This window comes from Berghia stephanieae, chromosome 11, assembly GCF_034508935.2.
Source record: "Berghia stephanieae isolate SIO BIC M18660-M18661 chromosome 11, UCSD_Bste_1.3, whole genome shotgun sequence".
NCBI classification, from domain to species: domain Eukaryota; kingdom Metazoa; phylum Mollusca; class Gastropoda; order Nudibranchia; family Aeolidiidae; genus Berghia; species Berghia stephanieae.
In genome coordinates this window covers 31,943,342-31,958,341 of record NC_088370.1, presented here as the reverse complement: position 1 = coordinate 31,958,341, position 15,000 = coordinate 31,943,342, and the positions used below count along the sequence as shown (strand labels likewise).

At 35.7% G+C, this 15,000-nt stretch overlaps 1 protein-coding gene across 5 annotated transcripts in view; it reads right to left on the bottom strand.

Moving 5' to 3' along the window:
* LOC144956633 (ras-related protein Rab-32-like) overlaps positions 1-15,000 on the bottom strand; it is a 271,216-nt gene that overhangs the window by 230,788 nt on the left and 25,428 nt on the right. The window contains exons 1-2 of one of the 5 annotated variants that reach the window (XM_078887262.1): positions 3,345-3,523; positions 1,442-1,756 (exon numbers count right to left, since the gene is read on the bottom strand). The exons of 1 other annotated variant lie outside the window; for it this stretch is intronic. In XM_078887262.1, coding sequence (XP_078743388.1) covers positions 1,442-1,531 — 90 coding nt within the window. In that variant the 5' untranslated portion in view covers positions 1,532-1,756; positions 3,345-3,523. Of the gene's footprint in view, positions 1-1,441; positions 1,902-3,344; positions 3,524-15,000 lie in introns of those variants that run through there. 3 more of the 5 variants (XM_078887265.1, XM_078887264.1, XM_078887270.1) reach the window with 3 other exon arrangements.

Below are 15,000 nucleotides of genomic sequence, written 5' to 3'. Positions count from 1 at the left end.
ATGCGTTATTCCAGTCTTTCCTTACTTGTAATAAACTCTAAAGACAAATTTCCCCTTGGGGATGAATAAAGGGAATATAATTTAACCTTACTTCCTTTATTTGTAAACGTAATTTTCCAGTAAAAAATGGCGAGAGAGATGAATAGCTGTAGATCTGAAGTTAAAAGCACCGAAAGAAAAAGTCAGACAAATAGGACTAGAACAGAAAAAAAAATTGAGAACAGAAAATTTCACGAGCAGAAATCCATCATTGTCATTAAAGTCCCATCTCAGCACAAGCAAACGCTATGAAAGATACACTATAATGTTTTAAAAGTATAATAATACATACGTAACAGCAGGATGATTTTTTTTTAATGAGCTTTTTATACAGAGCAAAATCCACTAAACGAAACGTGCTAAAAGCCCTTTACAAGGGGCTCCTGACAAACAGCATTACGTAACGTTTAGAACGAGACATGACTGCTACTGACGCCTGTTAGGCGACGTTACAATTTTTTCCCGACATAAACATAAATGTTAACGGCCAGGTATTCATTTTACACCTGATTACGATGAGAGAATAAGAGTAAAGAGCCTTTTCCAAGGTCTCAGCTATGCGCCGACCGAGGCTCAAACCCAGGACCTTCGGATCCGAAAGCGAGGTGTCATACCACAAGATCACATAGCCGACACCTAAAAGTCCCATCTCAGCATAAGCATAAGGTTCCGCTATGAAGGATACACTAAATATTTTAAAAGTATAACAATATCATATTCACGAATACAATAATACATAACAGAAGGATAATTTACAAGGGAGGAAAATATAAAAACTTCCAGAAAAAAGAACTTTGTATTTGACTGCTTCCTTCTAAGCAAAGGATCCCCGTCATGACTACTTTTTTTCTTTTCCTTTTTTTTTTTTAGGTGAATGTGGCAAGGGAACTTAAATATCCCTAACAATGGATAAGATTAGATTTCAAAATAGAAACCATATTTGTCACATGCCTCTTCTCCCTTCGACACCCCCCCCCCCCCCCCCACTCCTTAATAACCAAGCTGTACCCTTCAGATGCAACATCTTGCCGAAGTTAACTTTGGGCGAATTGCGTTTTGGGAGTTTTTTTAGATCAAGGGAAACAACCGTACACATATATTTCTCCTTGCTATTTCGTGAATTACTTCCCTTTACAAATCCTTCTCTCTCTCTGTCTCTCTCTCTCTCTCTGTCTCTCTCTCTCTCTCTCTCTCTCTCTCTCTCTCTCTCTCTCTCTCTCTCTCTCTCTCTCTCTCCCTCTCTCTCTATCTCCATCCATCCATTTCATCATCTTTTATCCATCCTTTTCCACCATTTTCACCCATCCACACATTCTCCATTTCATCCATCCATCCATCCACACACTCATTACGGCCATCAAACTACTATTAATTAATTCTGCCCATCAATCAATCTACTCACTTTCTTATTGACGGTGTCCTGCATCTTGCTCGGGTCTAGAAACAGATTATACGAACTGTCCCAGAGGACGATATCACAGAACATGTCCATGGTCAAGACACGATAAGGAAACACGCTCAGCTCTTAGTCCAGACATTGTCATTGTTAATATTAATACGTCACTCAGCACATAAAAAAAGTTTGTATGTTCTACGTCACAAACTGAAAGTCTTATAAATGTGTCCTTATTTATCTTCAACGAGTCCAATAGCAATAGGTGTATAATCTTTGAATGTGTAAATTATTATGACCTGCTGCCGCTCCAAAACAGTTCTGCTGTGACACCGGTTATTAAGATGGTGAAATTTGAAATTATAGGTATTTAAAAAAAACATAACAATAAATAATATACAAAACTGAATATAACAGCTTCAACAAAGAACAAAATACCAAAAACGAGTTGTTTCGGGCTCAAAACCCTTCTTCAGACAACAACCAAAAAAAAAAAAAACAAACAAAAAACAAAACAAAAAAACCCAATAAATATATAAGTAGATTACAAGCTTCCAGAGAGACGACAAAGTTATTTTGTAGGTCCTCTCTTGTTGAGGATAGGGATCATTAACTCACTCAATCCTAAACATTTTTGCTACTTTTCAAAATTGGAAAAAAAAATGAATTTAAAATGAGCATGTACATAGTTTTATTCAACTACCATTAACGTGTAAAAACTAATGAATATTAGCTTTGATACTACTCCTATAATTTGTCTCATAAAAATGTAATACATAGGCATGGGGTAAAAGTAAGCGGGGCATACTACGGATATAGTCGGTGTAAGGGTTGAGTGAGTTAAAATCGGTCAATATTTGAAGAACGGGTTATCTGGCCAAAAGTTTTTGAAAACGAGTATTTTTTTTAAAAATATTTCAGAGTGAAAGGCATATTGGGAAGTGCGAAACAGTTTGTGCATTACAACAATGTTAAAACACATTTGTGTTCGGTTGCCAGACCTGCAAATATGTGTACGTAACTGTTATAAAAATATGAACTGTTTATTTTAGGCCATTGGCCAATAGTCATAACATAACATCTCTCTGAACAAATTATTCTAACAATTATAGTAATAAAGGGATAACATTCTTTTAGTTATCGTTTATAGCTTACACAACAAGCAATAAAAATGATAATAGTAATAATAATAATAATAATAATAATAATAATAATAATAATAATAATAATAATAATAATAATATAATAATAACAGTGATGATGATGATGATGATGATGATGATGATGATGATGATATTATTAATAATAATAATAATAATAATAATAATAATAATAATAATAATAATAATAATAATAATAATAACAGTGATGATGATGATGATGATGATATTAATAATAATAATAATAATAATAATAATAATAATAATAATAATAATAATAATAATAATAATAATAATAATAATAATAATAATACTAATAATAATAATAATAATAATAATAATAATAATAATAATAATAATAATAATAATAATAATAATAATACTAATAATAATAATAATAATAATAATAATAATAATAATAATAATACTAATAATAATAATAATAATAATAATACTAATAATAATAATAATAATAATAATAATAATAATAATAATAATAATAATAATAATAATAATAATAATAATACTACTACTAATAATAATAATAATAATAATACTAATAATAATAATAATAATAATAATAATAATAATAATAATAATAATAATAATAATAATAATAATAATAATAATCATGAAGATGACAAAACTAACCAAATAAACGGATAACACATCATATTATTATAATACACATTTTCGGAAAATGAATCGTAAAATAACGTGTCCAAGGGCAATAGAAAACAATACCAACACACCTTACTAGAAATCTATCTAGTTTAGGAACAAACCGCATGAAAAATATGACACAGAAAATAAAACGCCATGAAAAACTTCATAGATAAAAGTTATTGAAAATTTCCAAAATAAAGAGGGGAGAAATCTATATATTTTAAAAACATTGAACTCAGCAAAATCACGACACACCTAAAATGCAGAAACCATAAAACAAACAACACACTCGTGTCAAAGATTCTAAGAATATTTAACAACCCACCATCTCAAAACGGTATTATGTCTGTCTGAACCGCATGAATAAAATCGAGTCTAAAGTCAAACTTACCACAAGAAATAAAATTAACATATTATTCGGTGACGTAAACAAAAGCCACTCTTTGTAAGGAAGGCATTTTTTAAAACTTAAAATACTATAATTTAACCTTAAAACTCATTCTTAATTAATTATCTTACCCTTTCATAATACCGTTTTGAGGGGATGGGCCATATATTATCAGGATATAATAGGTAATAGTTTAGAGAACACACGGCTTGATTTGTATGAAAACGGGTGTCGGTAAGTACTGGAGTGAACGACAAACAAAGGAGGAGGGCAACACGCCTGAATCCAAAAGTCTGTCAAGCACGGAATTCAATTCAAGAGACACACGTAAATAAAACCAATCAAAAGAATCTGCAACGTCAACAAAACTTGGGAGTACCAGTTCAAGAAGAATGTTTATGTATGGAGATTATATATATATATATATATATATATATATATATATATATATATATATATATATATATATATATATATGTGTGTGTGTGTGTGTGTGTGTGTGTGTGTAACGTTTTGATGAAATGATATATAAATAATGAGTACGTTTCCGGGTTCTCCTTTGGCAAAAAAAAAAAAAAAAAAAAAAAAAAAAAAAAAAAAAAAAAAAAAAAAAAAAACAAACAAACAAACAAACCAAAAACAACAACACGAAAGTGTATGAAACACTAAAGACAATTTAGAGACAAATAATGTGTACGTTTCGAGTTTTTCCAAGGACTCAATTATGGGCCGCTCGGGACTCGAAACTAGACATTCTGATCCGAAGACGAATGTCATACCAGTAGACCACACACACACACACACACACACACACACACACACACACACACACACACACACATCTATATATATATATATATATATATATATATATATATATATATATATATATATATATATATATATATATATCGTGAGCTTTTATATAGCGCAAAATCCACTAAACGTGCCCAAAGCGCTTTACAAAGGCTCTCTGGCCAACAGCAACACTTAGCATGTACGACGTGACATGACGCCTGTTAAGCGATATTACATTTTTTTTTGCGGAGAGACAACGCTGTTAACAGCCAGGTACTCATTTTACACCTGAGTACGTTGAGAGGATGTGAGCAAAGAGCCTTTTCCAATGACTCAACTATGCGCAATATACATAGGTGGTCCCAAAAAAAATGTACCTATACAATTTAAAAATAAATGTCACCGTGGACTTTTTAAAAATCTAAGTAATTTAAAAGTGTTATAACATCTATATAGAATTTTTTAAAAATGTAAATAATTTAAAAGTGTTAAAAAATCTTTAAGTAGGTATCATTCAATTCTTTTTTTTAGCACTGCATTTTAACATTTTTAAATATAATACTTGCATTTTATAAAAATCCTGCGTTTACAATTATTTTAATGTTTATATATTATCTATATTCTGGGACAATATGTTTATGACTAGCTGTGCTTTACAATCAATTTTACACAGAAAACAGTAAACAACAATATACCGAAGGATGAGAACATTTCTCGGGGATATTCACAAAAAATATACAATATAACATGATTGTTTTTTGTTAAGCATGACAAAAACGCATCTAAATGTCAACCAAAAAAAAAAAAAAGAACCTGATCAACACATACATCCCCCCCCCCCCCCCCCCCCCCCCCCCCCCCCCCCCACCAGTTATACAAATGTCAACACTGCCTTATTTTGAACAAAAAAAAAAAAGGATTAAAAAAATTAGTCCTTCAGAGCCATATGCCCATGTTTATCCCGGTTTCACGTCTATCGCAAAGTACTTTCCGCCAGATAAATCAGACCCAGCTACCCACTCATTGCTGAGTGTACAACAAGTATTTAAAATTCTGACCAGAAAACTCGTCCTTCGGATATTGATTGATTCATTCAAATGACTCTAATCTTGACCCCCCCCCAAAAAAAAAAAAAAAAAAAGAAAGAAAAAAACAACTCTTAAACCTGGGACTTTGCTAAATCCCAGGGCTGAGCGTGTTTTTTGTCAAGATGAGGGTCATCTTCATGAATCGATATTTGAAGGACGTTTTCTAACCAAAATGTCAATTAGTATTTTTTTTTTTTATTTTTCAGAATACGGCAGAATTTAAAACTTCCAATTCACTCGCGACTTTTAGTCCTTCAGAGCCATTGGGCCCATGGAGCCGGAGCTTATCCCGTTTTCTATAGCGTAAAACGGACAATAGATATCGCTTGCTATCCTTTGGATAGGGCGCTAGTCTATCGCTCTGTACTTTCCGCCAAATCTAACAGACAGCTAGCCAATCTCTGTTGGGTGGACAGGGGGGGGGGGGGGGGGGTCAGAAAAGAATCTCAACTGCACCCGGGATCGATCTTGGTCCCTTTGCGTGTGAAGCGTGTGCTCCACCGACTGAGCTATCGGGACTTGTAGCTGTCAAATTCATAAATTAAGAAAAAAAAAAGCTTCAGCTCTTATAAAACACTAAACATGCTCAAAGAACTTTACAAGGCAAGACTTAACATGTAGGACGAGACATGACGCCAGCTAGGCGATATAAAAAGAAACATTTTTTTTCAGACAGAGACACCGGTTTTAACGTTCATATACTCATTTAGCAACTGCGTACGGTGAGAAAAGGTGAGTAAAGAGCCTTTGCTAAGTAGGACTCAACTATATGCCTGCCCCTCTGGACCCGAACCTTGGACATTCCGATCCGAATGCGAGTACCATACCACTGGACCAAACCTGCTAAGTACTACGAAACATTCGTAGAATTATGAATTTTTGTCTCCGGCTGCAGAACTTCAAATGTGTCTTTGACTCAATAAATCTCATTGAAAAGGAAAGTCTCAACCAGACAACCTATATTTAGACTTCGAAACATTAAAAAAAAAAAATCAATCTGAGGGCAAATTACAAATTTGGAAAGCCATTTTTATTGTGACATTTCTTTTTTTTTTTCTTTTCTTCCCCCTAGAAACTACGCATTTCTGAAATTTCAAGTAGGCAAATGTACATGTAGCTGCTCGAAGCTCGAAGAAATACATAACAATGTGAACTTGAATGTAAGCTTCAATTTAATGTACAAAAAACAGATAAAATGGACGTTTCGGGTTTCGTCTGTATCAACAAAACAGGATGAATGAAACACTACAGACGAATGAGATAATGTGATAGTGGCGTTGTTAAGATGAGACAACTTAACAACGCCACTACTACATTATCTCATTCATCTTAACAACGCCACTACCACATTAACTCATTCATCTGTAGTGTTACATTCATCCTGTTTTGTTGATAAAGGGGAAACCAAAACCGTCCATTTTATCTATTTTCGTACAGTAAATTGAAGCTTACATTCAATTTCACATTGTTATTTACTAGACCATCATAGCCGCACAATAAAATGGTTGATTTCCCTCAATGATACAATGAACATTGTATATTCAGATTATTATGTTGTACACCATCATGGGACAGCGTAGCTCAGCGGTGTGGTCTTTGCTTCGTAGCTGAAAGGTGAGGCTATGTGGTCTAGTGGTATGACACTCGCGTTCGGATCGGAAGGTCCTGGGTTCGAGTCTCGCTCGCCGCATAGTTGAGTCCTTGGAAAAGACTCTTTACTCACATTCTCTCACCGTACTCAGGTGTAAAATGAGTACCTGGCCGTTTACAGCGTTGTCTCTGTCCGAAAAAAAAATTGTAACATCGCCTAACAGGCGCCATGTCCCGTCCTAAATGTAAATTGGTGCTGTTGGCCAGGGACCCCTTGTAAAGCGCTTTGAGCACATTTAGTGGATATTGCGCTATACAAAAGCTCAATCAAAAAAAATAAATTAACGAGTCCGACTACCCGTCGCGCTGTGGCCTTGAGCAAGTTACCTAGCCTTAGCTAATTTTGCGGCGCTGCAGTGCGGCTGAAGTCTGGGTTATTTCAGTCTCCCCTTGGAAAAGATCCTAAAGATAAATTTCCGTTTTGGGATTAATAAAGGGAATTTACTTTATTTTTTTATTTATTTAAAACATTGGAGGAAAAAATCTTTGTTTAGTTTATGAAAAAATAATGTTGCCTTGTAGAACAAACTTAATGTTTAGCATGCTTTTAGGGTTGAGTGTTTAAAAGAAATATATTTTAATGGTGTGTATGCATGACATGTCGGGGAAAATACTAAAAACGGATGGTAAGGAAGGAGTTAAAGTGTAATTTGCCTCACAAACAAAACCTCGATTATTCTTTTCTTTGCTTTGATTTTCACTTAGCCACGCTATGTTTGACTACCATTCACTATCTCCAATTTGCTTTGATTTTCACTTAGCCACGCTATGTTTGACTACCATTCACTATCCCACGCTATGTTCGACTACCATCGTGGCCTTCGTGAACTCTTATGGCCTGAGACATCGTCTCGACTGGCGATGTGACGTCACACTCCGGTCCATCCGCTTTCGTTTTGAAAACCGGTTAATGGTTGACTGTGTTGTCATTCATTTTCAATTCATTCTTATCGGATTATTGTACCCTCTTGTTTTCTATAGATAATTTGTTAAATAGTCATTCATATTTTGATAAATACCATCCATTGTTTTGCATTTTCATCATGCCTCGTAAGTGCTGTGTGCCAAATTGTAAAGGAAATTATTATCCTTCTGAGAAAGTGTCTGCCTTTGAATTTCCCTCGGATTTGGATAGGAAAAACCTTTGGTTGAGGAAGATACCAAGACAAGATTTCCAACCTTCTTCTACAGCTGTGGTATGTGAGCGTCATTTTTGTGACAGATTTATTGTCAGAGTAGATTCTGTCACAAGACCTGACGGTTCATTCTCAGTGTAGAGAGAAGCATACCAAAATTGACAAAAGATGCCTATCCTTCCATCTTTCCCAACTGTCCCTCCTATTTATCTACGAAAATATCCCTGAAACGGAAAGCCCCCGACGAAAGGCGAGATGCAGTTTTAAAGAGAGACGATGAGTCTTTTAAACGATGGGTTGAAAATGATCGGATTAAGAATTATACAGAATTCTGTGGCATTTTCAATACCAGAGTTGATGCGAAATTATGGATTTATCGTTTTTTTCTTGCCTCATCGTCTTCACCTGATGATCCACCAATGCCTGACCACTGCACCCTTTACAGGATTATTGATACTGTTGACAGTGCTCCAAAGTTGCTGTCTTCAATCAAAGTTTTCTCTGACATGCATGTGGAAATATTTTCTGATAATCGTAAGTATTTACCTTGAAAATTGACATGTTTAGAATTAGAATAAATGATTTCTAAAATAGTAATAGTAATAGTGCTAGATAGAACTTCTAGTATATAAGAGTAGTGCTGGTGTTAGAAGTAGTAGTAGCAGTGGTGGTGGTAATAGTAGCAGTAGTAGTAGGAACGCCAATATAGTAGTACTAGTAGCAATGGCAATATCAGTAGTAGTGACACCAATAATGGCAATGGTAGTCTACCACTAACAGTAGTTCTAGTAGTGGTTGTAGTCGTATAATAGTAATTGCAGTAATAATATTCTTGGTAGAGTAGTAGTTTGAAATATTATTAGTAGTAGTGGTAGTAGTAACACTAATGGTAGTAGAAGTAGTAATAAATATAGTAAGTATAATTTTTATTAAAGTCTATCTTAATGCTGTGATGTTATTATATACAATTAAAAGATATATTATTATCTCACTATCAACCATTTTATAAGGATCTTGTTTAAATGATGAAAGAAGACAATAAAAAAGATACAACTTATTTTTCATTGAAGCATGGAAATTATAATATATGTTAGTGTGATGACTTGACCATTATTTTTTTCTTTGTTTTTCAGAAAGGGTTCCTGATAGCGCCATTGCATGGATTTTTGGGAAAACTTCTCCCCAACTCTTACATGCTGGTCTCAATTTGACACTGTCCTTTCCCATTTTTGTCATGGGAATGGATTTGATAGAAGTAACTTGGAGGACCAGCTGCAACTTTATGTTTCAGCTATTGATAGTCTATGCAACAGTATTGACAATGATGAAGATGATGAGTCCAAGTCTTTGTTCATGCCAAAAGTTAGGTTTTTGGTTGAGCAGCTTAAGTTAGTTAACTTGTCTGTAAAACGTTACAGTTGCTCTACCCTTATCTGGGCATTCCAGTTGTTTGCATCTGCTCCTCGTGCCTATTCTCTTCTAAGGAATTCCTTTCTTACTTTGCCTCATCAGTCCTATCTTAGAAAACTTTCCTCTGTCTTTGAAATGAAGACTGGTTTTCCTAATTCTAAAGATCATGAAGCATATTTAAGACAGCGATGTCTTAAAATGCAAGAGCATGAGCGTGATGTCGTTCTCATGATGGACGAAATTCATATTTCTCACCAGTTGTCGTATAAAGGGGGGAAACTTGAGGGCTCTGCATATAATTGTCAGGTTTCTGAGGCAAGCACTGCCCAGGTCTTCATGATTTCCTCAGTTCTTTGTAAACAGAAAGATGTTGTTGCCATTTTACCTGTAAAAAATATTGATGCTCGTTATTTGCAATGTTTGCTTCTTAAAACATTGCAAGTTCTTCATGATGTTGGTTTTCATGTTTTGTGTGTTATTTCTGACAACAACAGAATTAACCGCAATGCCTTTGCTATAATGTCTGGGGGAAGTCTTTGTCCATCTATTCCAAATCCTGTCATTCCTTCAGAGAAACTTTTTTTTCTTTTTGATACTGTCCACCTTTTCAAATGTATTAGAAATAACTGGACGTCTCAAAAAGACTTGGAGAAGACTTTTATTTTACCACCTGTACTGACCAACAATGAAAATCCTTCATCTTCAGTTATGAGAGCATCCATGTGTCACATTACAAAAGTATACGAGGAAGAGAAGTCATCAGTCGTGAAACTTGCTCCATCTTTGAATCGAAAATGTTTGAATCCATCGCCTACTGAGAAACAGAGTGTTCCACTGATGTTGAGAATTTTTGACAGACGGAATGCTGCTGCCTTGGAGCACTTTGGATCCAAATGGAATGTCAATGTCAGTGGGACAGTATCATTTATATTGTTCATTGTACAGCTATGGAATGTTCTAAATGTCAAGCATCCGCTGAAAGGCAGGAGATTGAGGGATGAGAGATGCAAGCCAATTAATTCCATCTCTGATTCCAATTTCTCATTTCTTCAAGATGCTTTGACTTGGTTCAAGGACTGGAGCAGGTTAGGGATGAAACCACGAGAAGGAGTATTGTCGAGAGAAACCATGGATGCTCTTGTTCACACTATTTCTACTTTTCTTGAATTTGTTCCTTATCTCTTATCTCATAAGAAATATAAATATGTCTTGTTGGGAAAGTTTCAGACTGATGATCTGGAGTTTCGTTTCAGCCAGTACAGACAGTTGAGCGGAGGTAATTATCATGTCTCCGTTCAACAACTTCTTGAGGGCGAGAAAAAGTTGAAGCTTCTTAGCGTTCTTAAGTTTATTTCTGCTTCAAGTGGTTCTTTGAAATTAAAAGATATCACTGAACCATTGGAAGAAATAAGATTAAATGATTCCTCTTGTCATGATGACATCCAATATTTTACTCCTTTACTTTATGATTGTGATGATATTGAACTTGTTTCAGAGCAATTGAAAGCTCTTGTCTTTGTCTCTGGATACTGTGCTCGAAAAGCATTGCTTAATGTGACTTGTGATGGCTGCAAGAGTGAGTTTCGACAAGAACGGGTCCTTCAAGTGGAATCAACAGCAGAATCATTAGCTTACATTTCTGTTCTCGACCGAGGCGGTTTGACGTGGCCAACTGATTATGCTGTTGAAATCATGACACACATTTTTAAAATTTTTCAGTTCTTGATTGGCAATCATGATCATGAACAGCGTCTGCTTTCAAACACCAATCAGAGATTTCTTTTAATGAAACTCACTCTGCAAAGGCTTTCTGATTTAGAATTATTGGGGAAAAATTGTGATATTTGTAACACAGATCTGCTCGACATTGTTCACAGATTCTGCAAACCAGCTGTCAACATTTTCCTCAACAATTACTCCAAGATGTTCACAGATAAGGCAACAACATCAAAGAACAAAAGGAAGCTTCAAACTCTTACGAAAAGAGCATAGGTCATCTTCTTTTCCTTCTCATTATTGGATAAGACTGGAGGCACATGTTTCAGACAACCATCGGGTTTAGATTCCTGCAGAGCTCACGACGTATGTGGGGGATGTAAGGGCTGCCCATTTTATATATCAATCGCCAGTTCCATGCCACATGTGTCTCCATGTCAAGTCCAACTCTATGTTTTCTCATTCCTTTTCCTTCTTATTACCATAAAATCACATCTCTTTGTTTATTGTCATCACTATTGCATATTCTTTTTAGGATTAACAATTGACCAGTATGTACATATCAACATTATGTATACATTTACAGAAATTATAATAGATATATAGTGTCTGCAGATTGAACTCTGTGGAACCTGTAGGTATCCAACTGATTTTTTTGAGTTCCAAGCTGCACTGATGAGCTGTTGAACAGCGAAACACTATATTTTTATAGTCAATCTATAGTTTATATATAGTGTCTGCAGATTGAACTTCTTGCGTTTCGTGCCCAATAATTATCATTGACGGAGCAAGGTAATGTTTTGTTTATTTTATTTTTTATATTAGTATTAGCCTACTATTGCCCATATTACAATTAAAATTTTGAATGAAATAAAGATTTTAAAAGAGCATTTAGCCCCCTTATTATTCTTGTACAATTCTTTTTTTATGAGAAATAAAATCGACTTGTATTTTTTGCTAGGACTTGAGATCCAGTGTGTAGTACAGCGAAATAGTAATGAATTGGTGTGTGTTGTATGCGAGTGGAAAAAAATAATTCATGCCAATTATTTCTTCTTAACCATGCCAAATATAGCTAGCATGGTTGGGGGGGGGGGGGGGGGGTAATTTTTTTGTCGTGTTATTTATAAACTGTTAAAAGTAAGCATAATAAAAAAAGTGAAAAAAAAAGGGGAAAAAAGGGGTTTGTTAAAAATTTCAATGACAAAAGTAAATGATCTTATTATAAATCTTCGCAATCGTTATCGTCGAAGTCCAAGAAAAATGGAAGTCGGGTTGATATAGGATCATTTGCATCGGCAAAATGAGTTTGAATGAAAAATAAATGCTAATCAACGAAATCAATAATTAATAAACATCTATTTTCTAAGGAAAGTCGTTAAATAATGCATATCGAATTTTTTAAATCTGGGTTTCCTAAAAGTTGGCCACAAAAGTTCCAATCTGGAAAATCTATGTTTTTCCTGCCTCGCTTCACTGGTAACACACACAGCCGCCCGCTCGGCTCGCTGTCTCCTCTCTCTCACTTGTTATGATTTAGAGAGTGACGTCACTGTATCCAGTCTTGGGCCTCTAGTATAACGAAGGCCACACTACCATTCACTATCCCACGCTATGTTCGACTACCATTCACTATCTCCAATTTGCTTTGATTTTCACTTAGCCACGCTATGTTTGACTACCATTCACTATCTTCAATTTGCTTTGATTTTCACTTAGCCACGCTATGTTTGACTACCATTCACTATCCCACGCTATGTTTGACTACTATTCACTATCTCCAATTTGCTTTGATTTTCACTTAGCCACGCTATGTTTGACTACCATTCACTATCCCACGCTATGTTCGACTACCATTCACTATCCCACGCTATGTTCGACTACCATTCACTATCCCACGCTATGTTTGACTACCATTCACTATCCCACGCTATGTTTGACTACCATTCACTATCCCACGCTATGTTTGACTACCATTCACTATCCCACGCTATGTTCGACTACCATTCACTATCCCACGCTATGTTTGACTACCATTCACTATCCCACGCTATGTTTGACTACCATTCACTACCCCACGCTATGTTTGACTACCATTCACTATCCCACGCTATGTTTGACTACCATTCACTATCCCACGCTATGTTTGACTACCATTCACTATCCCACGCTATGTTCGACTACCATTCACTATCCCACGCTATGTTCGACTACCATTCACTATCCCACGCTATGTTCGACTACCATTCACTATCCCACGCTATGTTCGACTACCATTCACTATCCCACGTTATGTTCGACTACCATTCACTATCCCACGCTATGTTCGACTACCATTCACTATCCCACGCTATGTTCGACTACCATTCATATTCCCACGCTATGTTCGACTACCATTCACTATCCCACGCTATGTTCGACTACCATTCACTATCCCACGCTATGTTCGACTACCATTCACTATACCACGCTATGTTCGACTACCATTCACTATCCCACGCTATGTTTGACTACCATTCACTATCCCACGCTATGTTTGACTACCATTTACTATCCCACGCTATGTTCGACTACCATTCACTATCCCACGCTATGTTCGACTACCATTCACTATCCCACGCTATGTTTGACTACCATTCACTATCCCACGCTATGTTTGACTACCATTCACTATCCCACGCTATGTTCGACTACCATTCACTATCCCACGCTATGTTCGACTACCATTCACTATCCCACGCTATGTTTGACTACCATTCACTATCCCACGCTATGTTCGACTACCATTCACTATCCCACGCTATGTTTGACTACCATTCACTATCCCACGCTATGTTTGACTACCATTCACTATCCCACGCTATGTTTGACTACCATTCACTATCCCACGCTATGTTTGACTACCATTCACTATCCCACGCTATGTTTGACTACCATTCACTATCCCACGCTATGTTCAACTACCATTCACTATCCCACGCTATGTTTGACTACCATTCACTATCCCACGCTATGTTTGACTACCATTCACTATCCCACGCTATGTTTGACTACCATTCACTATCTCACGCTATGTTTGACTACCATTCACTATCTCCAATTAGTAATAAAATAAATAATAATCGTCGTATGGAATGGAAGCTTCAATGTAATTAATATAAACAAACAATGTGTACGTTTCGGGTTTTCCCTTTGTCAAAAAAGACGATGAATGAAACACTAAAGACGGATGGGAGATAAATAATTTGTACGTTTCGGGGGTTTTCCCTTTTGCCAACAAAACACAATCAATGAAACACTAAGGACAAATGAGAGAAAATAATTTTCCGCCATTCTCTCATCTCCCATTCCTCTTTAGTGTTTCATTCGTCGTGCTTTGTGCGGCTATGTGGTCTAGTGGTATGACACTCGCTTTCGGGTCGGAAGGTCCTGGGTACGAGCCACGCTTTGAACGACGCATAGTTGAGTAATTAGAAACAAGCTCTTTAGTCACATTCTCTCACAGTACTCAGGTGTAAAACGAGTACCTGGCCGTTTAAAACGTTGTCATTGTCAG